Source organism: Balaenoptera borealis (genome assembly GCF_965194805.1).
Source record: "Balaenoptera borealis genome assembly, chromosome: 10".
NCBI lineage: Eukaryota > Metazoa > Chordata > Mammalia > Artiodactyla > Balaenopteridae > Balaenoptera > Balaenoptera borealis.
In genome coordinates this window covers 81,099,322-81,125,602 of record NC_138874.1, presented here as the reverse complement: position 1 = coordinate 81,125,602, position 26,281 = coordinate 81,099,322, and the positions used below count along the sequence as shown (strand labels likewise).

Genomic DNA, 26,281 nt, shown 5'->3' with positions numbered 1-26,281 from the left:
TTGCCAGGGGTTAGGTCCAAGGAGGGATGGGGGGTGATGGGAGTGGTTGTTGACTATAAGTGGATAGCATGAGGGAAATTTTTGTGGTATCAGACAGTTCTATATCTTAATTGCAATAGTGGTTACTCAACCTACACATAAGATTACACTGAACTGTACACATCCACACACACGCTCGCACGCACACACGCACACAAGTGCGTATAAAACTGGTGAAATCTGAATAAACTCTGGATTGTACCAAGGTCAATTTCATGGCTTTGAGCGTATGCTATAGTTATGTAAGATGTTACCTTTGGGGGAAACAGTGAAGAGTAGGTGGCACCTCTCTGTACTATTTTTGCAATTTCCCATCAATCGATATCATTTCAAAATAAAAAGTTTTTAAAAAGTTAAAAGATAAGAAAGACATCACTCCTGTCCTCTTCCTAAAATTTATTAGGAAGATAGATTTACACAAAACTCTTCAAAGAGATAATTCTGGAACATAACAAAAAAGATTTATTAAGAGGAACTATTAATTTTGGAGCATGAGGTTCAGGAAAAACTTTTCAGATATGGTGGTGTTTTGGCCAGACCTTGGAAGATGTGGGTAAGCTTCCCATGGGAGGAGAATGGGGAAGTGGTTGGAGCTGAGCAAGGCCCCTGATAGTCAAATATCTTCCTAGCTTTTGGATTAATGAGTCTCAGAAAGCCATTATTTTAGTCTGGTTTCACCTCTCTGAAACTGATTACACTTCCTGAAAGAAATTCACCAAAGAATTTACATTTGACATGAATTTGCATTGATTGAAATTAATGTTATCACTTACCTGTTCCATTAAAAAATATCAATGAGTTGTTTAAGCTTGGGAAACTATAGTAATATAATGAGCCTGTTATGGGGTTGTGAGCATGAGTTTCTTGCTTCGCATAAATGCAAGGTTAAGACAAAAAGGAGAAACATTGCCAAAATTTCCATAAATTTGTATTACAAAGTCTGTAGCCAAGTTCCTCATCCATGATGGATTGCTAGACTCTATGCCTACATGTAAGGATACTGATATTTTGGATAAAATAATGAAAATGTGTTATAATTGACTTGACTGGAAATCTTACACTCATCTCAATTTTTTACCAGCTTTATTGAGATACAGTTGACATTTAACATTGCGTAAGTTTAAGGTATACATTGTGATGATTTGATATGCCTATATATTGTGAAATGTTTACCACAAATAAGGTTAGCTAACACATCCTTCACCTCACATAATTACCATTTTGTTGCTACAGTGAGAACATTAAAGCTCTGCTCTCATATCAACTTTCAAGTGCACAACACAGTGTTGTTAACGATAGTCACCATCCATGCTGTACATTAGATCCTCAGAACTTGTTCATCTTATAATTGAAAGTTTGTACTCTCTGATCAACATCTCCCCATTCCCGCCACCCCTCAGCCCCTGGCAACCACCATTCTACTCTCTGTCTCTATGGGTTTGATGTTTTTAGATTTCACATATAAGTGAGGTCATACAGTATTTGTCTTTCTCAATCTGACTTATTTCACTTAGTATAGTGTCCTCAAGGTCCATCCATGTTGTCACAAATGGCAGGATTTCCAAAAAGGCTGAATATTATTCCATTGTATATACATATATGAACATATATGTATGTATGTGTATATATATACATACATACATATATCACATTCTCATTACCTAAGTGTCATAGTCAATAGACACTTAGGTTGTTTCAGGTCTTGGCTATGGCAAATAATGCTGCAATGAATGTGAGTATACAGATATTCCTTCAAGATAGTGATTTCATTTTCTTTGGATATTTACCCAGAAGTAGGATTGCTAGATCATATGGTACTTCTATCCACTCATCTCAATTTGAAAGTTAGAGTTTGCAAAACAAAAAATTTAAAAATAAAAAACCATTTTCCCATCTCCTGCCTTAATTTTCCAAGTAATTTTAGTCTAGAGTAATACAAGTATGACCTCTATGGTGTTCCATATGCCATTTGAGCCCAGTTGTACAAGTATATGCTGCAGTGTGGGTTTTGGGATGTCAGACTTCCTGGGTTAAAACCATGACTCCTTCACTTACACAATCTTAGGCAAATTGACTTTTTATGCCTCAGTTTTCTTGTGTCTCAGTTTCCTCATCTGTAAAGATGACCATACCATAGTACTATCTCATGGGGTTATAAGTTTTAAAAGAGATATTTAAGGTAGAACTCTTAACTGAAAGTAAACTATCACTCTGACCTATAATAGTCAATATACTTGCTATCATATGCAGAGCTAAAGTATAAAATATGTAAAAAAGCAGTAGTATTGGTAAGAGTGGGGCATTCTTCTATATTTCTCAACTTACTGATTTAAAGTAGAAAAGCTTAAATTAAAAAAAAATTTTTAAAAATGTTTTTATTGAAATATACATAAGAGGAAAAATGCACACATTATAAATATATAGCTTAATAATTTTTTATTGTGGTGAGAACATTTAACATGAAATTTACCCTCTTAACATGTTTTTTAAGTGTACAATACAGTATTCTTATCCATAGGCACAATGTACCGCAGCTCTCTAGACTTATTCAAATGGCAAACTGAAACTTTATACCTGTGATTAATAACTCCCCATTTTCCCCTACCCCCAGCTCCTGGCAATCACCATTCTGGTCTCAGCATCTATGAGTTTAACTATTTTAGATAACTCATGTATGTGGAATCATGCAGTAGTTGTCTTTCTGGCTTATTTCACTTAGCATAAAGTCCTCATGTTTCATCGATGTTATTGAATATGACAGGATTTCCTTCTTTTTGAAAGCTGAATAAAATTCCATTGTGAGATATCTATATCTATATCTATGTCTATGTCTATGTCTATATCTATATCTATATTTATATCTATCAATCACATTTTTTAATCCTTTCATCTGTCGATGGACATTTAGTTTGCTTCTCTACATTGGCTATTGTGAATAGTGCTGCATTGAACATGAGAGTACTGATACCTCTTTGATATCCTGATTTCATTCCTTCTGGATAAATACCCAGACGTGGGATTGCTGGATTATAAAGTAGTTCTATTTTTAACTTTCTGAGGAACCTCCATACTGCTTTCTATAGAGACTGCGCCATTTTGTATTCCCACTAACAATGTACAAAGGTTCCAATTTCTCCACTTCTTTGTCAACACTAGGTGTCTTTTGTTTTAATGATAATAGCCACCCTAACAGCTATGATTTGCGATTTCATGTCAAGCAACAAAGTTAAAAAATATTTTCATCCAAAATTAAAATTCTACATGCTCTTTGAACCAGAATTACTGGTTCAAAGATAATTTATCCTGTAGGTATAAATGATATTTGTATAAAGTATAAACTTATGTTTGTACATTATTTTCTACAACACTGTGTGTAATTACAAAAAATCCTAATTCATCTTAATCTCTGTTAATGATGAATTTCCATGTAACCTTTAATAGTGTTCCATATGAACTGATGGGGAATGATCTCCAAGATATACTAAGTGATCAAAGCAAGACGTGGAAAAGTATGAATAGTACGGTACAGATAGGAGAAAAAACTAAATGGGTATCTGTGGATCCATTAGAATATGCATGGCGTAGTCTGTAGAAGGATACGCAAAATATTGGTAAGAGTTAGGTGTCTTTGAAGTGGAGAGTGTAAGACAAGAGTTGGGAGAAAGAGGAAGACTTACTTTTTATTGTAGTCCCTATTTTTGTCTTTTTAATTTTATGCCTATATATGGTAGAATGGAGTATCTTCCCCAATTCTGCACTACCTGTATAATAGCATTATATATCCACACTCTCTGCCATGTGGTTTGCAGCTTCCCACTGTAGGTGAAGCAGACTATTCTACCCCCCTGAGGTAAGGCTTGGTCATGTGATCTGAATTAGCCAAAGGCATGTGAACAAGCAGAGGTTCAAATATGCTAGCGTGATCTAGCTAGCCCTCTTGTGCTCTTGGCATCTGTCATGTGAAGAACATAACCCTGAGAGCTGCTAGTTCCAGAATGAAGAGAAGATGTGGAGCAGACCTGGACCCAACCCACAGCTTTGAGCCAAGCCCAGGTGATCTCAGTGTAAAATAGAGCCATACCAGCCAGACTGTGGACTTGTGAGCATAAAAAAATAAATGTTTGTTGTTGTAAGCCACTGAGTTGTTTATTACAAAGCATTGTTGTAGCAGTAGATGAATAAGACAAATCCCACAGGAGCTCTCTTAACTGACCCCCACTTAACCAGATTCTTATATTAACCAATGCCCTCTTTTCTCTCTGTAAACATATCAACCGATGTCCAATGCCTCTTAAATGTTCATAACTAGTAGGCTAATCTATTACAGCCACATCCTTCCACTTCTTCCAGTTGAGTCGTATGCTTACTAAGAGTTAGTTTTCCCCCTAGCTTGTAACAGTAAAACAAACTCCTGGAGTACTTAAATCTGTTTAGTTTTCCATTCTGCTCTTTTTTTCATGCTTGATGTGGATCAGACTTATTTCATAGCTTGTCTGTAGATGACCATATGACTATTGCGCTAATTGTGATTTCAAGAAAGCCACAAGATCACAGCCACCCGAAACATATTGCCAAATGACTCCCTTGACAAGATTTTTCTAGGCCCGCACTCGTATGCTGATATTCAATCCTTGGAAAAAGGGGATGGGGAGTGAGTATCATTTGCATGAAGCCACTATATTTATTTGAAATAAGAAAGAGAAAGGCCTCTTTTAACTCCTTCCTGAAGTGCACAGTTAGTAGAGAAGAGTTTACTAGGGCTTAGATGAAAAAATCGACCTAGCCCTGACTGAGGGGAAGATTCTAAGATTTCAGATGTAGACATTTCTTAGAGAAAGAGCAGCACAGTAGATATAATTCCTAGCTGGGATGCCGTGATAAGGGAAAACCTCAGCGACAGCAACAAGGTGAAGGATGCTGGAGTAGAACTCACTGCTGATGAGTATTTTCCCCAAAGCCTCTTATGGGCTTGGAAGCAACTTTTACCTGAAGAGTAGATGTATTGCAGTCAGGGAAATGACTTCATCAAATCTATGATTTTACTGTACACACGTTGAGCAGCATCGAGGCCCCAGATGAAATCAAAGTGGTTCCAGTCTGGCAATAGGTTGAAGTAATGGAGATTCCTGATTTGGGGGAGTATCCTGGTTACATCCCGGGGTGTTACAAGGACATCTTTTCCACCAACCCAAATAGCAGTAGGCACTTTCATGGCAGTCAGGTCATATAGTGGGGGACGACTCTATGGAAGAGAGATAAAGTGCATTCATGAGTGGAAGCTCCTCAGAGCAACAACTGACTTCAAATAAATAGAGACTACTGAATATTTACTATGACCAAAGGAAGAAAGCATGCAATGGGCTCTATATTCAAGGAGTGTGAAGGAACAAGGCAAGATGGCTAAATAAACTTCTGTAAACAATGTAGGGTATATTAAATGCTATAAAACATTCCCCAAATGCAATGGAAGTGAAGACAAAGAAGAAATTATTTCCAACTGGGACTTCATATAAAGAGCAGTCATTTGAAATGACTCTTGAGGAATGGTTGGATTTTACAGACAAGGATGAAGGTGGCAGGGCTTTCCAGCAGGCAGGAATAGCATGTATGCCATGGTCAGGAATGGCAAGCTGTCCAGTGTACCCAGAAAAGAAAATATGTAAGGGAATACTGTAGGATATAAGATTGGAGACAGTCAAGGTCTAAATGAAAGGCTGAGGCAGCTGGGCAGCTTTCAGAAGTTTTGGAGACAAGGCAAGTTCATTTCTCAGAGCTCTGTCTTAGGATGATTGTATAGGTATCAGTTTGTGGGATGACTTGAAGAATAAATAGGTTGGAAATGGGTCCTGAAAAAAATCTAGACAAGCAGTTTGGATGATCCACATAAGGGGGTAACTGAAGCTATAAGGATGGCTAAATTCTCCAAAGACAAAGGGGAGAGAGATTTGAAGAATTTTGGAGGAATTCTGACAATTTGAGAGCAGTGGGGGACAGAGAGTAGCCAGTCAGAGGACAAAGGGAGCAATCAAAAAGGGAAGGAAAAAAATCAGAGATCGTTATATTATGGAAGTCCAAATCAGCGGGGTGAGTTGCAAGGAGACTGTGGTAACTAACACAAGATATAGGTGAGAATAGGCAATTATATTTGGCAATTAAAAGCCACAAGCAACTTTAAATAGAGTAGCTATAATAAGAAGATGAAGACCAAAACTACATTTTCCAGGGTTCAGGAGTGAGTGGAGAAGTGGAGATACTTCTCCACTTCCCTTTTAAATATTAAAAAATGTTGATAAAAACAGAGTGATGGAAGGATGACTTGATAGAATTGATGGGTTGACGGAAGGTTTTTTGTTTGTTTTTCATAAGGGATAGGAGTTCATTTAAGATAATAAGAGAAGCCAGTAAGAGGATATGAGAAGAGATGGGGTCGAGGGCACAAGATCAGGATAACTTGGATAATAAGAGGACCTTCATTTTCTGAGAGTGAAAGGAAGGAGAGAATCAAGAAGACAGAGATTTTAAGGTGGATTAGAGGGAAGTTAAAAAATTTCATTCATGCAACAAACAAGTATTAAGGGGCCAGTAAGTTCCTGGTACTCTGCCAGGTGAGACAATACTGGTGAACAAAAGAGAAGGAAATTCCTACCCTCATGAGGCTTACATGGGTTAATCCTCTTATTCTTAAAAAAACATAGAGTGGGCAAAGAGATTGTGCTGGGAACTTAAGGAGAGGACAAACTGTTGATACTTCTGAATGTAATAAAAATTGGCTTCCAATGATCTAAAATTACAAACAAATAAAACAGGATTGACCTGGAGTAGGGTAGGACCAGCTAGCTAACTGTGTGTAAATTCTGAGGCCATTTACACTCTCAATACTTGTCATCATGTTGTACACTTCAATCTTAAATATTTTTTGGTCAGTTTTACCTCAATAAAGCTGAACTTGACAATAATGGTCTTATGTGTGTGTGTGTTTTTTGTTTTATTTTCTTGTAAATGTAAACAATATATAACTATAACATGCTCATTACAATAATGACAGAAAGCAAATGTATGTAAAATCCAAAATGAGAGCCTCCTTTACTCTTTCATGTCCATCCACTTCACTCTTCCTTTCTTCCCCTTTTTGAAAGTTATCACTTTAACATTTGCTGTTTATTTATTTCCTGGCCTTTTTCTAAGCATTTGCAAATATATGCATTTGTAAATATACATTGTCTGAGGAGCAGGAAAAAACCTTTGCGGGTAATGAAAATATTCAATATCTTGCTTGTGATGTGGCTATATGAATGAATATATTTGTCAAAACTCACTGAGTTAGACACATAAAATCAGTGAATTTTACTGTATGTAAATCACACCTTAAGCTGATTAAAAATAATAATAAAATTATATATAGCTCTCATTGTCTTAAGGGCTAGTAGAATCATTTCTCTAAAAATTCAATCCATTACTGAGAAATTGACTGGTCTGATTGACTGATTTGATGTTCAGAAACAATTTCATCGATCTATGTTTGCACTAATAGCCTTAAATATGTCAGTCTGGGAAAACATCAGAAAAATGTGCTTAGTTCATACTGAGAAGCCCAGCCCCTGACTTAGAAAAAGGAAGGTGGCAACAGGATTGATTAAAAGTATAGGAAGGCTAAATGAGTCTATAAATTTTGGTGCGTAAAGTTAGAGGGAAAAAGTTGCCTTAAGATTCAACACTTCATGGGTGGAAAATTCTCTTTTATGTGTAATCCTAATTTTCTTCTGTTGGTATCAAGAAGCGTGTATTCATTTACTCTGTAAATTTTTATAGATTTTTATAAAACAATTTTCATTATTATGCAGCCATTAAAAATAATGTTTAAAAAAACCCCTCAGTAACATTGGTTATGTTTTGCTATGACTGTAAATAAAAAAGCAAGATTGAAAGTTGTGGAAAAGCAGTGATGTTGAGATTGGAATAAATGTAATAAAATATTGATACATCTACTATAGTTATCTCTGGGTGGAGGGATTATAAATGACTTAACTCCCTTAGTATATAATTCTTTTATTTCCAGATTTTCTGAAATGAATACATATTAAAACTAGACTTTAAAAAAAAATCTCTATCAACCAATGTGAATAAGACCAATTGCCAGCTAGGATTCTTTTTACTCTCAAATAATTTATCATTGTAAGTTTTCAAAGCCACCCTTCTGGGGTCACTCTGAATAGCTCACCTGATTGTAATGATGCATGTTCTCAGCTTCACTTCCCCAGTCATAAGCTCTGAATTCATCTGATCGGTAAAGCTGAATTAAATGTTTTATAGAAAAATAATATTCACAGTAAGAATCATGATTGTTAACAGCAAATCTTAGGAAAGCACTGTACGCTGGGAAGAAAATAAGGCTTCGGGATCACCAGAAAGATATCAATAAATTTTACCAGTATGAAAAACAAGGTCGACAGATAGTGATGCAAAGATCTCCTTGGTTTGAAGGAAAAGCTAGTGGAAAACCAAGCCTCGTTGGGGGGAAATCAAATCTCAGGTATTTCTCTCTCTGGGGAAGGCTCAGTTCTCCTGAGACTCTCCCAGTTTACCTTTTGTTTCAGCTCAGGGCCTATTTTACAAGCTCTGATTTAAGATGGGGTTCATTTATGTCACCTACTTGGTCTGCCCCATCCCTTGTTCTTTCTCTTAAAATCCAGGGAAATCAAACCATAAAGATGGTGACAAGGGCAAAAAGGAAGCCAGCTGCTAAGTTTCTTAGAACAGACATGCTAACTCTGTCCTTTTGTATATAAAGAAAATTAAGGGAATAGTTTTCCATGACAAAGACCCTACCTGTTTTATATGCAGGATGTTCTGTATTGACGATCCAGTGGGAGAATGGGACATATACACATCCATTCGGCTCTGAAGGAAAAAGGACACGTATTACAGCATTAATCACCCAACGAAAAAACTATGCCTTTCAGAAGCAGATCATAATTATACTAAGAACTAATAAACAAATATTGCGGTTTTGAAAATGGCAAGGAAGAATCATCTAGATAATTACAAATTCATGTCAGGCACTTGAATGTGGGTGAACCATGGGCTGACTGGTGGCATGGGCTACTTGAGAGCAAACCTGCATCAGCTCTGAAGCTGTAGGATAATTTGCTTATTTTGAAGCAGAAGCAACAATGGACATGGAGCAAAGCAACCAAGAAAGGCACTCTGTGCAAGTGCGTGTGTGTGGGGCTGCGGGTGTGTGTGTGCACAGATGTGATGGTCACAGATCAATAGATCAAAAATCCTGGAGTTCAGGACCTAACTTTGTTAATGATAAGCTTTGTGACTTTGGGAAGTTATTTATCATCTTTGAGTTTCTGTATTTTCATCTATTAAATGGACATGCTAAAAATCATACTACCAATTTGCTGTGCTCTTGTAAGGAAAAAATAAAATACTGCAAAAAAAAGCTAAAAATCAATCACTTCCATGTGTACTGTACTTCAATCTTCATAAATATAATAGAGATGAAAATTGTAGACATAAAATAGTACTGATAATTGTATGTATAGAATATAATGGAACAAATCAAGGAAACTATTAAAAATCTTTACTTTTGAAGAAGCAGGCTTTGAACAATTGTTCCTCAAGGTTTTTGGTCTAACACAACTTATCCTCTTAAAGAATGTGGGCTGGGTGGCTGGCCGAGAAAAGCTATTTTGGAACTAGCTTCACTGTAACAGTCTCGCTGGCTGCCATTTGGAATATGACAGAGATAACTACTCAACCACACTGGTCTTTAGTCTGAACTCCTCCTCCTCCTTGAATAACAGGAAAAAAGGAGTTGATGAAACAGGACTTCTGCTCTTTCATAGGAAAGGGATTACACTCCATTCCATTCTGTCTTGTATGTTCCAAGTTAAATGATGAATTTTATTTGAGGTTAAATTCACCCAACAAGTGAAGGCATACATGGAATAAATTTAATGCTTGTATGTACTTCTTTTCTAGGATTTTATTTTATTTTTTAATGCACTGTGTTGTACTGAAATAAAATCAAGTTGACTGTAGTTAAGTGGTGGCTGATTGTGAACATGTGAAACCACTACCTATTGTGGAACAACTATTTTCTTAAATTTGACCAGGTATGAAAGGATGAAGCTGCCTATTGTCTTCCTCAGTCTTCACATTCATGGTCCATTGAATATCTAATCTTCTATGCATAGCAAATCTCTGCCCTTAAGTTTAGAATGCCACATTAATTTATGTAGTATAATAGATACATCAAAATGAATCAAAGAAAAGCTGGAATTTCTAAAAGCATCAAATGGCCCCAGAATCATTATACATACCATGTTCACATTTTTCATGTTGAATCCGGCCCATAAAGACATAAATTCAATACATATCACCCGTAATATTATATTGTTGCAGATTTTGGTAGAAGGTGACTTCATTATTTTATTTTCTAAAAAGAAACCTTTGGTACCAAAAAGTCTCTGTAAAAATAAAAAATAATTATTCTTTCGAGGACCATTTTCAGACTTCTTGACATTCCATTCATCCCAGGAATGAGAATTCTCGGGGCTCTACTTATATTTGTATATTTATTTGCTGTTTTGGTCAAGGAGATCAAGTCATTCAGGAAAAGTTACTATTTATGAATTGGTCTCCACCCAGCTAATATCATCAAACATAAATTACAAGGAGACTGCACTAAGGACCCTCAACCTCAAATTAGCTAATTTCTCCATGGTGAAGCTCCCCCACATTCTGTCCAATCAGCGATTGCCTGTATTTCTCTTTAAATGGCAAGAAAGGTAGAGCAGTTTCTCCTTAAGGTCAAATATTGCCTTGAATAGGAAGGAAAAGCAGGGTTTTTCCCTATTACTCGTGTACACATCACCTTTCTGGTAGTGTTCCAGAGTAGCCAGCTTTTGTGCTGAAAGGTAGAGGATGGAGTACTGAAGGGAGGGTGCCACTGGGCAGAAAAACAATTGATGTCTTGGGAGGCAGCATAGTTAAAACTTCTAGGGCTTTTGGAAAAGCAAGCTTGGGCGGGCATCTCTGATGAGAGGACTGGAGCTTCTAGGGGCAACGGATATTATGAAATGGGGGGTGGGCCAGAGAATGGGACTTAAAGTGGCGGGAAGTTTGACAGTAGAGGATAAGAAACTGAGATAAGTCAGGGACAATATGTGCCTCAGACCCGACCTATGTAGGCAAAGCCTCACATATGCAAAACTGGTGTATTTAGAAATAGATGTGTCTATCTCTGAATTTAATTCAACTAATTTGTCTGCTCAACTCTGCCCAAATGCAGTAAATATCTAAAACTAACTGATGTCAGCACACTTTAAAATAGAACTATCAACGACAAAAAAGGGAAGTTACATCACTTGAGCTTACTAAACAATACCAAAAAACTACTATCAAACCAATCATTAGGCCTCATGGAAGTTCTTCCTTGTGTTAGCTCACAAATACTTTTTTTCCCATTTCTACCTCTTCACCTCAAACCAGGACCTCATTTTATATATGAATTATTGTGATACCCTAATTGGTCTCCTTGACTTCATTTTGGCCAAAATTTATTCTATCCTTTGCCCCAAATTTGAGGGGCAATCTTGATAAAATACTATGTTCATTGTGGCAATGACCTTTTTACAGAAACAAAAAGCAAACAGAAAAAAACTTTCAAAGAATAAAATCCCAAACTCACAACTGACCATCAAACTACTTTTCCAACCATTGGAAAATAACCAATAAATACTTGAATAAATAATTCAGCTCTAAGACATTTACGCTTTGGAATCTTAGCTTCAGTAAATTAGAGCAAGCTCCCATATGGGAAGGGTTATATTATTCAGGCTTTTCTAACATCAAAGTCAGGGATATCAGTGATCACATGTAACTTGGAAAATGTCTTCCATTTGGGCACTGTGAATTCATTGACATGCCCAGGGGAATAAGAATGGAACAAGGAAACTTGTGAGTAGATCTTAAACTGACACGGCAGTCAGCTCAGTTAGAAATTCTGATTTATACTCAGGTCTGTTAATAACTGAGTATAGTGAATTGTATATGGGAGCTGTAGACATTGTGGCATAGACAAACACACACAAGGACACATACACTCCAAGCACATGATCCCAGAGTCTGGTTTCTACAGATTTCATCTAAATGTCCTACTTTTGTTTCATAATAGATTTTAAAATAATAAGGATCTATCATCCAAAAGGAGATCCTCATATACTTTTTGGCAAAAGGAAGCGCCTACCTTGACTGAGGAACTTGAAAGTAGGAAAAAACTGGTAAAAATGCCCGTGGGGTATTTGAGTGAGATCACAGGACTCAAGGCAAAATTCATTTTGATTCTTTGTGCCAGTTCAGGCATGGTGGCAAAGGCTGCAAACCCTGAGAGAACAGGAGACAAGACAATCTTGTAAAAATTAGAAGTATTTAGGCAATGTTTCTACTAACAAAAGTGGGACTCTGCTTTGTCATCTTTATCCTTTTACTGCATTGATCTTGGGGATGAATTGGGAAACTCTTCTAAGTTATCCTGCAAAGTTAATCTGCCTTCAGCCCTCTCTGCTCTCAAGTCTCCATTTTTCTCTTATTCTGGACAATTTAACTGGGTTGGGGAAAGTGAAGGATAAGTTGCTGAAGCAACTCCTGCCAAGTAAACTGGGGACACCTTCACTTCCCAAGCGTGGGGTAAGTGCTGGCAATATTGTCACTTTACCACCAACTCTGAGATGTCAGAGTGAGTCACAGAGCCTCTAGAAATAAATAATCAGTTCATGGGAGGTGAATCAATCAGCTCTTTCTGCACTATCGTCCAGTTATTCCACAGTTTTTCTTTCTCACAGTCGAATGAGATTTCATTGCTCTCAGTGCTTCACTGGATGCTTACCAAAACCTCTGGAACCTTCCCTGCGTCCAAAAGGGAATGGGCTTTCCCTCAGTCCACCATGGTCCCAGTAAGGACCATATGTCTCCATTTGCTCTGATTGTTCAGTAATAGCATTGCATCCATATCTAGCACTCTGAGGTTGAGGGCAGGGATCAGCCTCACACAGGAAAGGCTATGTGGAGGATCTCTGTGTTTTGGTTCCCTAAGGTACTTTCCTGGGCCCCCCTCCACTGTGTGTGTGTGTGTGTGTGTGTGTGTGTGTGTGTGTGTGTGTGTGTACATAGCCATAGCAGGGGGTTTTTTTCTTCTGAACTTCTTGTTGAAATATTGAAACTCTCTTAGCCAGAAAAGGAACTGGCTGAGTAATTGATACAAAGACTGAAACAGGCATAATTGTTCCCCCTAGAAGATGTCTAGAAATGTGTGGAGGTGAGTTTTTGATGGTCATACTGACTGGGGAGCCCAACTATTATTTAAGGGGCTAGGGCCTGACTTGTTAAATGTCCTATAAAGAGTAGGCCCTTCCCACATAACAAAAATTTCTCTGCTCAAAAGGCAAATAGTGCTCACCGAAAAATTTCATGCCCTAAATGTAACGCAGAGCCCTGATGATCAAATTTACTGTTTTCTCTGCTAATCAGATATGAGAGCATATCTAAGTCCTATCCACTTTTCAAGACACCACTCAAGTCATCCTTCTCTCTACAGTTTCTCCACAGCGCCCAAGCACCCCATCGGTGAAGTCAAAGTGACCTGGTTTGAATTTATGTGCCACCTCTTATGTATTAAGAGATCTTGAAGGAGCCACTTAATTTCTATGAACTTCTGTTTCCTTTTCTATGAGATGGAAATAATAATGGTAGGATTGTTCTGACGCTTAGACAGAGAGATTGTAGGAAAGGTCCTGAACAGAGGACCCTAAACATAGTAAAGTCTCCTAAGTCTTAGCTATTACGGTGTAATTATTTTCCTGTTAGTGACAGTTTTTTGGGGAGTGGGGTTGGGTCCCCTTATTAGTTCTTTGATCCTCTTTTAGTGTATTTGCTCTCATGCTCACTGCCTAGTCTAAATTTGTAAGCTGCCTATCAGTACAAAGCACTGGTAAACACCTATTTGCTCCTGATGGTAATGGTGATAATGAGACTACTGTAGGAATATTTATTGTCTCTTGCACAGTTTCACCCAAACTAAAATACTGCATTTTCATATAACCCAGTCTCTTAAAACTGGAAACTTTAGTGGAAGATTACTAACAAATTTATATTTTTAATAGTATGGGTTCCTTTAAATTTTTATTTGGAACTAGACTATTGATTTCTTTTAAAAAAATCTAGGAACCACACATTCAAAGTACATTTCCTGGACTTGTAAAAAAATCTATATAGTGCTTACAATTAATTGCTACTCCATAAATATTAAATCATACACTAAATGGATAAGCCCAGTTGATTTATTGTAGGAAGCTTTTGTGGTCTGATTCACAAACAAAATGTTACCATACCTTTTCAATTTGTTCAAATATGAGTATAAGCCCCTCTTTTTTATTTTTTAAAATTCCATGTGGGTTGTGAGGAAGGTATGATTGATGCATAGTTAACGTTCTTCAAGGATATTTCATGGCATTTGGCTTTACTTTTTCAGCTTGGAGGAGATCTAGAGACTTACTCTTTGGAAATACCTGTTTGGATTTTGAGCACACATTATTCCTGGGAAATTACATCACCATTACAAATGTGTTGTGGTGACCGGAAATAGATGAAAGGCTCGTCCTACATACTCACAGTCTCTGGAATTCAGGCTCACAGCCACTTAGGGCACTAGGGTTATGTGCCCAACACAGGACAGAGAATTAAGGACACCATAAATGTAAAACAGTTACTCTGTTCCAATTCAAAGGTGAACTTTTGCATGGCTCTGACCCTTGTAAAGTGTTGACCCTTGTAAACATACCTATTGTAGTACCAAGTGAATGTCCAATGAAATACAACTTCTCTTGACCAGTTTTGTTTACAATGAAGTCTATTATTCCTGGGAGATCATATTTGGCCATTTCATCAAAGCTGAAAAATAAAACAGAAACTTATAAATATTCCCAAGTAAGTTCAAAACTCAGAGCACTTGCTTTTTTATTTTTTACACACAGAATTCTGTGCTGTCCACTTACTTGGTTTGTATTTCATTATTTATTCAGTCACATATAGGCTATTGTAGCTTTTCTTTGTTGCACTTATATGTGTTACTTTCTGATAACAGGAATGATTTGAGACTTGTGTAAACTACATTATCTGAAGTTTAATCTTGTCATTCTTCCTTTTTGTTCCCTTCTCTTGCATTTCTTTTGCTGTCCTTTCCCTACCTGGTTTGCATGCCTCTACTTCAGTCTCCCCCAGGGAACTTCAAGACTCTTAGGGCCACTTAATACCCAGCTTTGGAAACAGAACTGGTTGTAAATCATGATTCCACCATGTGCTAGCTGAGTAACTTTCCATAAGTTACTTAAATGCTCTGAGCTTAAGTTTCCTTATCTGTGAAATGAACATGATAATGCTATATGGCAGGGCTGCTATAGGGGTTGGATTAAAGGAATGACTCTGGCTGCTATTAGACACTCAGTCAGATGTTGCTATTATTAATATTTCTGTCCATATAGAGATATATTCAATATATACCAAAATCCTATAGTACCAGTTCAACCAACATTAATACAAGAGAACAAAAAAGGCCTAAATAACATATAGTAGAATTAGGTACCTCAGGAACTAAGGGCCTGCTTATTAGAAGAACATGAGAGGAAATATAGATTGGTACTCTCCAGTATAAGAGAATGGCTGTGATGTCTTATAGTAAATAAGCTCCAAGCTCCCAGCCAAGGACCAATCACACAAAATATTTCCCAATGCTTGACCTGGAGCAAAAGGTCTGACCCTAACAATTTCATCTATTCTTTCTTTCCTTCCAACTTGTCAGTGGGTACTGAATATTTCATTAATATGGTTTTGCTCTAGCAGCAGGCTTTAAACCAACAGGGAGTTTAAGCCTGAGAAAGGATGTCCACTGCAGGCATCAGCCTGTCCTTTGGTGACAGCAGAAAACACTTTCATTAAAAGAAGCAGTCAGCATATCAAAAGATTCTTTTCTATTGCCTATTAACAAAGTTTTAAAGATCTCATGTTAAAGCTTTCCTGAGAATGGTATTCTATACATTCTCAACCACAGTTTCTGTAGGTAAAATATGGTACTGATACACATCTTCTTTGCAAAACTGATTGGCTGTCCAAGAGAAAAGACTTGTAATAGCATCACTAGGATAAACATAAGCTTCATGAGGGCAGAGACTTTGTTCACTCTTGAATGCTCAGGGCCTAGAACAGTGCATAGAGTAGGCACTCAATAAACATTGGTTGAGTGAGTGCATACTTTGGTCACAGGAATTTCCTAAGCTGTCCCTTGGGGCATACTTATAAAGTATAGTATTGGATAGAATTGTATGTTAAAATGACCCTGTTGAAATGATATAATTCGCTTGTTGGAGAATCAGTGGAAATCAGAGCTTCTTGCTATTTATTTCCTTCGAGATGTTAATAGAAATTACAAGGAGCTTTGTGACTCCAAGTATCATACATTATTGTTAATACCACCCACACTATTAGATTTAAAGGACTTGTCTCAAGTTGCCTTCATGAACTTTCATAGATATAGTTTACCTAAAGGCCCAGAATTCCTCTTCATTCACTGAGAGTGTTTTGTGTCTCCTTGACCAAGTGTTGCCCCGACTGTTTCCCATCCATACATCGTAACCTGCATCTGCTAGAAGGAATCCAAGGCTGCCATTGGCGTAATTCTGAAGCCAGGAGGCACTGTCTGCAAACAGAGCATGCTGCAAGTATACAACTGGCTGGGCACCTGGAAGGAGGGAGGAAGGAAGAGAGAGAAATTTATAATAAATAGAGCATCTCAGGAACATGACAGAAACACACACACACACACACACACACACCCCACTGGGAAAACCAAAAACCAAAAACAGCATTCACTTTTCCCCTTGTCATTAGTGGAGAGTGTTGTAATCACATAACAAGTTTTTTGAGCACATACTTTGTACCTGGTGTTATGCTGATTGGTTGACATGCATGAGCTTATTAAATTCTTACAATAACTCTATAAAGTAGCTCCTACTTTGAGGATCCTCATTTTATACTTGTGGAGACTTAAGGTAGTTAGGTAACTTTCCTAAGGGGTCATTCAGCTAATAAGGTACATGGGTAGGACTCAAGCCTGGTTCTGTTTCATGCCAAAGCGTGTGCTTGTAACTGCTCTGCACTATGTATTCACTTTTACATGTATTCACTATGTATTCGCTTTTACATATCTCCTGGGTTTGACTTACAAAGACATGAAGATGATCATGTTTGATGGAGTCTTATGCCTCTTCCAGGAGGAGGGGGAGGTGAGCATAAATGGACCATGACCAGTTCCTCACCAAACTTCCAGTCAAACCCCCAGCCTCTGCGCACTGAAGAATATTTGAAAACTATAGCAGTAAAATCAACTCAACGCCCTCTTGTGAACTCTCAAGTTTCTGAGGAAGAGAACCAGGATGGAAGATTCTAGAACTTAGTAGTTAAGAGCACAGGTTCTGGAGTCAGGCTTTCTGGGTTTGAATTCTGGTTCTGTCATTTGCCATTTGTGTGACTTCGAGCCTATTACATAACCTGTTTTACCTCAGTTTCATGATCTGTAAAATGATAACTATTAATAGTGCCAACTTCATAGGGTTTCTGGGAGGTTTAATTGACTTAATTCATTTAAAGCATTTAGAAAGATACACCTAATAAATGTCTTTTAACTCTAAATCTTCCCCAAATTCTCCCTCCTTAAGTAGTCTTTCTTGTAAAAGTTTTCTCCTTTTATGTTTCATAGCACCTCCCTACCCCACCCCTCGCTGTGCCTAGTATTGCAAGATTTACCAAAAACAAAAACAAAGATAAATAAAATGACCCAGGATACCCTGTTAAATATGAATTTCAGATTAACAATGAATAACTTTTTCATATAAGTACATCATAAAGTGAGATTTACACGAAAAACTCATCTGCTGTTTATCAGAAATTCAACTTTAACTGGGCATCTCATATTTTAGATAGTAATCCTACCCATGTCCCACTCCCAGTTTTTATTGTGAAACTCTTGAATTCTTGAACTACATGATTTTAGCTGCCTCTGAATGTGGCTGGGAGATGAGATGATTCATGGTAAATGGTCTCATTTACCATGAATCATCTCATGGTATATGATTTGGTAGATAAAGGTCACTGGGCCTTTGCAGATGTTTTGCTTGCTCTTCTCTCTCCCTCCTCAGGGGCTTTGCAGTTATATTTCCCCTTTTAAAGAGTGTAATTCATCTGCTTTTGCATGGCTTGTTCCACATTCTAGAATGAAGCCTTAGTAACCCCATGCTCTTTCATTGCATAAACTGTCTGTTCCTCAGGTCAAAGCATACATGAATGTTAAAGTTTTCCTTCCTGGAAAAAGTTTCAGAAATGCCACTGTCATTTAATTGGGTTTTTTTTTTTTAATCCTGCAGAGGGAGGCCTGTTCATTCTAGAGGGGGCAGGAGAGACTCTTTTGGGATACCCCACAGCCAGCTTCATACAACCCAGCCAATCTCTTTCCAACAGTGAGGAAATCCACTATTCGGAATACAGCAATTTTCCACATGAGAAATCAGTAATGAGCTAACAAAATGTAGGCTCCACCTCTGCATTTACTCTCTAAGAAGAAAGCCTGGAGGCAGTCAAGAAGATCAGTCTTGCTCTTTGTAATTTTAGGTTCTTTCCTGTCTTCAGAGAATTGGAAAAGAATGAGACTCCCTGTTAGCAATGTAAAGACTAATCCAAAATTCAAACCAATTTTGATAAATCAGTCATTGTCTTAATGAACAGTCAGCAATAAACTTTAGTCATACGCAATTCTCCTTCTCAGGAGAGACACATCTTCTACCTGTGCTCCTAGTGTCTCTTCGTCCATGGGGAATTCTGTTGACACTGAGTATGTACCCATCTTGAGTGGTGACTTTGTACTCCTCACTGGGGTAGCCATTGTAGGTGATGATTTCACTCTGCCCAGTAAAAATATGAGCGTTAGCTAAACATCTTCTCTAAAGATTATCAAAAGGAACTAGAAAAAAGCAACTAGTGTGTGCTTTTTGGGGTAAATTATCTGAAATCTGTAGCCCCAGGTAACTGTAAAATTAATTTACTACATAAAGTCTTGATAGAAAAAAAAGTAAACTATTAGAAAATGTCTGCTAGTAGTAAATTTTTCGGGGGGTTGGAGATAATATCTAGCATTGACCCACTCTTCTGACAAAACTATATTCTCAAGTCATTTGTCTTTTTTTTTTTTAAAGTATACATATATATATTTGATTGAAGTATAGTTGATTTACAAAGTTGTGTTAGTTTCTGGTGTATAGCAAAGTAATTTAGTTATATATATATATATATATATATATATATATATATATATATATACACACACATATATGTATTATATATATTCTTTTTCATATTCTTTTCCATTATGGTTTATTACAGAATACTGAATATAGTTCCCTGTGCTAGACAATAGAACCTTGTTGTTTATCCATACTATATATAATAGTTTGCATCTGCTAATCCCAAACCCTCCCCTGCCCCACCCCCCAGCAACCACAAGTCTGTTCTCTACATCTGTGAGTTTGTTTCTGTTTTGTAGATAAGTTCATTTGTGTCATATTTTAGATTCCACATATAAGTGACATCATATGGTATTTGTCTTTCTCTTTCTGACTTACTTCACTTAGTATGATAATCTCTATGTCCATCAATGTAGCTGCAAATGGCATTATTTTATTCTTTTTTATGGCTGAGTAAAATTCCATTGTGTGTGTGTGTATGTGTGTGTGTGTGTGTGTGTGTGTGTGTGTGTGTGTGTATACCACATTTTTTAAAACTTTTTGTTTTATATAGGAGTATAGTTGATTAACAATGTTGTTAGTTTCAGGTATAGGGCAAAATGATTAAGTTATACATATATATGTGTCAATTGTCTTTTGAGACCCCTCTTGGTTTAAAGATAATAAAACCATAGTCCAGTAGAGGGCAGTCATATATATCATCCAGAGGGCTTAAAATAGAAATTCTTAATATTCTTAAAAATGTAAATTCAAAAGAGGAAGTTATCTATAAAAGATATAATTCTGCTTTATATTGCTAGAAAGTATTACTTATTCAGCCAAAAAAGATCTACCTAGCTTAACTCTTGGAGAAATGTTAAAAATCACCCATGTTTTATGTTTTCTTATCAGAGATTTTTCTGCCATACAGGAACTTTAATATCTCACAATCAACTAATCTGCTTTATTTATTTATAAAATTTATTTGGAATTTTCCATCACTTACAATATTCATCCACACTTCAGGATTTGCTTCTTTCTCCAAATTAAAGAATCTGCCAGCATTTAAAGTTCCACAAATCAAATAGGTTGTTGTTAAAAACAGCCACATCATGCGAATGCCTGGCATAAAACATTTAATAACCACAGATTAATGTTATGTGTCAAAGTTGATTAACGAAATTAAAATATTCCCCTAATGAAAACTTGACTAACAGCCTGAGAAAGCTGAGACAGTGTGGAAGGGAGTAAATACAGTGAGCTAACTCCCAGCACTATTAATCTATTTTTTTCACATAGAAATTGCCCTGACATAGTCCACTTCCAGAAATGAAATGAATTCAATCTAGTATGAAGGTTTATTTTTTGTTTTATTTTAATCCAAGTTTTTCAATTAATTTAAATCTTTGCTCACCTTTGAGTTGCCAGAACACATAAAGATTCAGAGGACAAGTTTCCATACCATGGCAAAGCTACAAGTGGAGTTATCCTCTAGTCTCATCCAGCAACCCACCAAAACAACAAGAGCAACGAACAACGAAGCGTCAAACAAACAGACTTATGATCAGTTTTAAGGGATGTGATTATTTTTCTTGTGGACGCCCAAAGGCAAATTTTGCACATTTAAATGTGCAATGTCTCTTCCTTGGCACGGCTTAAAAGCATGTCTCCTCAAACCAGCCTGACCATAATCTCAACGCAGATTACTCATCATAGTGGAGGTGCAGTCCAATGGCCTGAGTTTGAAGTCCAGCCCCACCATGAACAAGATTTCTGACCTTGGGCAAGTTATTCAGTAGCTTTGTCTCCTGGTTTTCTCGCTGGTAGCATTAGGATAGCAATGTAACCTACCTTATAGGGCTGTAGGGAGGATTAAGTGACACACAAAGCACTAAGTCCAGTGTGAGCTTTCACTATTTTTTTAAAATCTAAGAACGAACAAGAGAATAACATTAGAGAGGCTTTACTGTAACAAATTAATGACAGACTTCTAGAAATTCAGAACTTACTTTTGAAGTGAAATAGCTTTCCATAAATTTGCTATCTGGATGAAGACGATTTTACTTCTGTAAATGTTATATAATTAAAAACATTTAGAAACTAATAACTAATATCTATTGAGGGCTTAGCTTGTGTCAGACACTGTTCTAAATGCTTCACATCGTGTTATTTAAACCTCAGAGAAATGCCAGAAAGCAGCTACTGTTATCATTCTCGTTTTGTCAATGAAATTAACAGAGCCTTAGAGAGATGAAAGATCTGCCCAAGGTTACAGAACAGAGAGGTGACAGAACTAGGACAGGAACAAAGGCAGCCTCAGCACAGAGCCCTTACACCTGGCTACTACTCCCAACCTGTCTCCCGATTGTGATAAATCTTGATCTTACCTAGTTAGGTGAGCTTCCCTTGTTCCTGAGGACTCTCAGTGATGAAGAACTTCTGAAATTTTGCATGTGACAAAATGAAGAATGAGATATGACTGAAGTTAGAAACTAGAGAAATGAGAGACAGGAAGCCCATGGAAATGAAGAAACCCTGGACAGTGACACATGCCTAGGGACAAATAACCAGTTTGACTGAATCCTCCACGTTTCCACAGTGTCTGTCACCGTTGGGAGGGTTCAGACACATTTTCAAAACAAGGTGTCAAAAGTGGAAGTATGTACTCAGGATCCTAAGACAAAATCAGAGTTAACAATAGCTACCTTCTCAACACCAGAGTTCATTATGAGAGTTAACTGAAGCAATGTTTGTGAACCTACTGAGGTCAACCATGTAATGTGCAGGAAAGTGATTGATTATAACTCCGTTGAGAAGTTGAGGCCAGCCTGACTCACTTTTGAGGCCAGAAAGGGTTTGGAACTAGCAGAGGAAACAAAATCCTTAGGCCAAAGGGATTCGACCTGCTGTTAACTTTGGCATAGAGACCTGAGGAGAATGGAGACATTTTAGCTCTAAGTGTTGCCAACAAATTTTGGCTCCCTGTGCACTGATGCCGAATAGAAATATGGAGACAGAGATTTGGAGGATAAGAAATAGAGAGGCTTTTTATTTTCCTTGCCAGGCAAAGGGAAGACCCAGTAGGCTAGCACCTCAAGAACTGTGCCCCCCTTTCCTGCGGAATTACAGGGATTCTTATAGGGAAGTTCGCAGTCCGAAGTGAGTGATAAGCATCAAAATGGTGAACGTCTTGCATTCTTCTTCTTCTTGCATTATTTCAAAACAGTCACTGCTGGAGTCGGGCAACCTAGTAATTGGGTCTGGTAGTCTCTGGGTTAACGGTCTGCGACCTCCTTTCTGAAATGCAAACAGCTACAAGGGGTGATTTGCTACAAGAGATTACAGGGGGAGCAAATACCAGGTGCAGAATGTAAATTGCCTAAATTACACAGGATTAGAGGTGACAGGTTGGCTTTGTGAAGGACAAATCTAACTACAGACACTACAGATTAGTAACAGTTAAAACTAGGATTGATTAACTCAGGCCAGTTTATGTTTCTTCTCTAGCCTGTTCACTGTTGCCTTTATTTTCCTTGTTCTCAGGAGAGGGAAAACTTCATTTCTATTTTTTGCTGCAACATAAGCTCCACCAGAAATACTGGATAATAAAGGCAGAAGTGCCCCCATTTTCTACTTCACTTTTTATGCCGGTAAAGCCCAAGCAGTAACTGAATCTCTTTCATCTCCCAGTGGGAAGAAGGGTCAGTTGCTACCCAGCATGAAGAAGTTTCAGTTCTATTAGTTTGGACTCATCCCCAAATCCTTTCAAAAACAAACATTCATATTTGTCCAAATCCTAAGATCGGTTCCACTTGAGCCAATTAAACAAACATGGAGAGAAAGGAAGAACTCAGCTTGCTGGAATAGGTGGAAAGCTTATGTACCAGTCCATACTCATTCAGTCTTTTTGGTGAAAGACGAACCATGCTTTGCCCTGAATGACAATGGGCAAAGGTATGTGTCAATGGCAGAGGGGTGTGGACTTGCCTGGATCCACTCACGGGTGAGGACTTTAAAAACAATCCCTTCTAAGAAAATTTCAGTGGACTCTTTGGAGAGTTCTAGGAAGCACAATGTTAAGATTATTAATGTTGCTTTGTTGTCATGACTTTATGTGGAAATAGAATGACTATAGTTAAACTTCTCAAGGCTTTATGGATTGTAGACTAGCTTAAAACTCAGAAGAATTTCTACACCATTGCCTTCCCATATTCTTACTCAACTTTGAGGTTTATCTAAATAATCTGGAGAATTCTTTCTATCTGTTTTCTTGTACAGACACAAAGTTGTCTCAAATAAATGAAGCTAGTCTTTTCCAAATGCTTTCGTCATTCTTCTTATGTAACCTAGCTATTTGCGTAAGTATTCAATATGTTGAAATGAATTAAAACAAAAGACATTGAAACTTCTTCCTTCACGCTGTGAAATGTAAAATGATGACTCCTATTCTCTAGAGGGTCAAATTTTCCCTGCTTTTTTTTCTTTTTCATAAAACTAGATATTAGAACTGGAAAGGGATCTTGGGCAAAATGTAGATTAAGGGACAACCTTTCAGAAGGCCTGTGGCATTTCTGCTATCTTGACCCAAGGATCATATCACCAATTGTTAATGGTGGCTACCCAGTCCATTATCAAGATGGCTGAAAATAGACCGTTGAACATAGATCTTTGAACTTGGTGTCTTATTTATGAAAATGATTGTTATTTTCTTTCCAATGTTCTAATTCAAAATACATTTGCTATTACAATGTCTCATTTTTTTGTTTACTAGTTTGCTTCTTTCTCCCCAAAGACTGCTTTTCCTTAACACATGACTTTGTATCAAAAGGGGCATAATTTCCCCTTGAAAACAATGTAAAGTTAAAAAGATTAGGCTATAACCAACAAAATAGAAACTAAGGAGAATTTTGGAAAAGAAATAATTTAAAGTCTCACACCTTTGAGACAGATTTTGCCCTGAGTAAAATACCTTGCATGAACAGGAACATGGAACTTGTCACTTGCCCACTAGATAATTTATCTAATCCACTATGCATCCTAAAATTCCAACAGGACTCAAGAAAGCCATAAGTGGTATGTGTGTGTGTGTGTGTGTGTGTGTGTGTGTGTGTGTGTGTATGTGTGTGTAAAATGATAGATTAGCACACTTTGGCTTTAGAAAAGGCACTTTAAATTACATTTAAAAATTTTGTTTACTCATAAAGCAAGGTTGGCAGTGTTTATGATATCTATAAGAAATGATGTTTGTTTTTCAGATTACCTACTAGAGTGGAACATGTTCTCTTCAGGGTTGGTGTCAATGAATCCCCATTTCAGCTCCACTTTATTACACCCGCCTTCAAACACAGTATGGCTATGACAAAGAGGCACAGAGAGAAATGACAAATACAAAGTTCTATCTGTCATAAATGACTGAAATATTAAGGTTTTTGAAAAGAGGCCGTAATAAAATAATCCAATGTACACCCATCACAATCCAAAAGGCTCAAAGGAAATATCACTTACATTTAAGGAGAAGTTAATACCAAAAGCCAAAAGTTCAGGAGGTTGTCTTTAAGGACATCCAGGGCCTGGAGGGGCAGGATCAGAACTTAATTGGTGGCAAAGATCAAAGCTTGTGAGAATGAAGAGGAAGGGTCATACAACTGAATAGAAGGAAATTTATACCCTCCATTCCTCCAGGTAGGTTTAACTGCTTAACTGCTTACTTAATGTGCAGAGTTTATGTATGGTATGCTCTACAGCTCATTTTGTATTTGAATTCCTGTAGGAGGTATATTCAAATGGAGATTTTCTTTTTAAACACACACAGAATGCTTACCGAAAATTCCAATTGAATCTAGTTTTAGATATATTAATAGTTTCATCAATTTATGTAAGTAAATAAATGATGATTAGAATATGTAAAAAGGTAACACTGGCTATTTTGATATATGCTCCTGTTTCTTTCCTGAATTTTTATTTGGTTAAATTACAGTAAAATCACCTCAAATCTCCCCAGCACTACTGAAAAATCGGTAGATGGCTTTTATTATCATAGTATCTGTGTTTCATCCTTTTCCTAATCACCATCAACATCAAAAATTTGCTGAGTAAATAAATGAATTAGTGGATAAATCTAGGCATCCAGAGTATGTTGCTTAGTTACTGAGGAATATGATAAAGTTATTATTAGCAATAATAGTGAATTCTTAATTATTTATTGAGTATTTACTTCATGTCAGATGTTTTACTTTGAGACACTACCAGCTTGGCTGCAAATTCTACTAGGTCTCTTTCCTTTTAATTATGTTTCAAAGGACATTTTTCTTAACATCAATATATAGTAATTAATAGTAATTTAATATAAATATAGTAAATTTTATATGAGTTACATAATAAATTTTACAGTAAATTCATAGCAATGAGCAATCTTGTTTCGTACTAATCTGGAATAAATCCACTATTATTCATAAAATGCATTGCACACGAATACAATAACAGATTATTACTCAATGATAATTTTTCTGCTGTTCAGTCTCCAAATTATCCTTAAACTTGGTAACTGCTATGGCACAATCTGATATCTTTCACACAATCTATATTCTCTCATTTTCTCTATATATTTTAAAAAAATCTTATAAATTCAGAATTATTCAAATTTTTCTACAAATAACCAGATTTCTTTGGGGATAATTACCTTTACTCTTTTCTCTATACCAGTGCTGTTCAATAGAAATGTAATGTGAACTACATATACAATTTAAAATTTCTTACAGCCACATTTTTTAAAGCATAAAGAACAGATGAAATCAAATTTTTATTTATAATTCATTTTATAAATAAAATTTAATTCTATTTTTATTTCTTTTAAACCAATAGATCCAAAATATTATCATTTTAACATGTAATCAATATTATTATTAATG

At 36.8% G+C, this 26,281-nt stretch overlaps 1 protein-coding gene across 1 annotated transcript in view; it reads right to left on the bottom strand.

Moving 5' to 3' along the window:
• Positions 1-20,599, bottom strand: part of LIPM (lipase family member M) — a 55,527-nt gene extending 34,928 nt beyond the window's left edge. The window contains exons 1-9 of the mRNA XM_082406660.1: positions 20,380-20,599; positions 18,938-19,055; positions 16,642-16,840; positions 14,888-14,997; positions 12,299-12,435; positions 10,371-10,517; positions 8,866-8,937; positions 8,258-8,329; positions 5,061-5,281 (exon numbers count right to left, since the gene is read on the bottom strand). Coding sequence (XP_082262786.1) covers positions 5,061-5,281; positions 8,258-8,329; positions 8,866-8,937; positions 10,371-10,517; positions 12,299-12,435; positions 14,888-14,997; positions 16,642-16,840; positions 18,938-19,055; positions 20,380-20,502 — 1,199 coding nt within the window. The 5' untranslated portion in view covers positions 20,503-20,599. The remainder of the gene's footprint in view (positions 1-5,060; positions 5,282-8,257; positions 8,330-8,865; positions 8,938-10,370; positions 10,518-12,298; positions 12,436-14,887; positions 14,998-16,641; positions 16,841-18,937; positions 19,056-20,379) is intronic.
• Between the last annotated feature and the right edge of the window lie 5,682 nt (positions 20,600-26,281).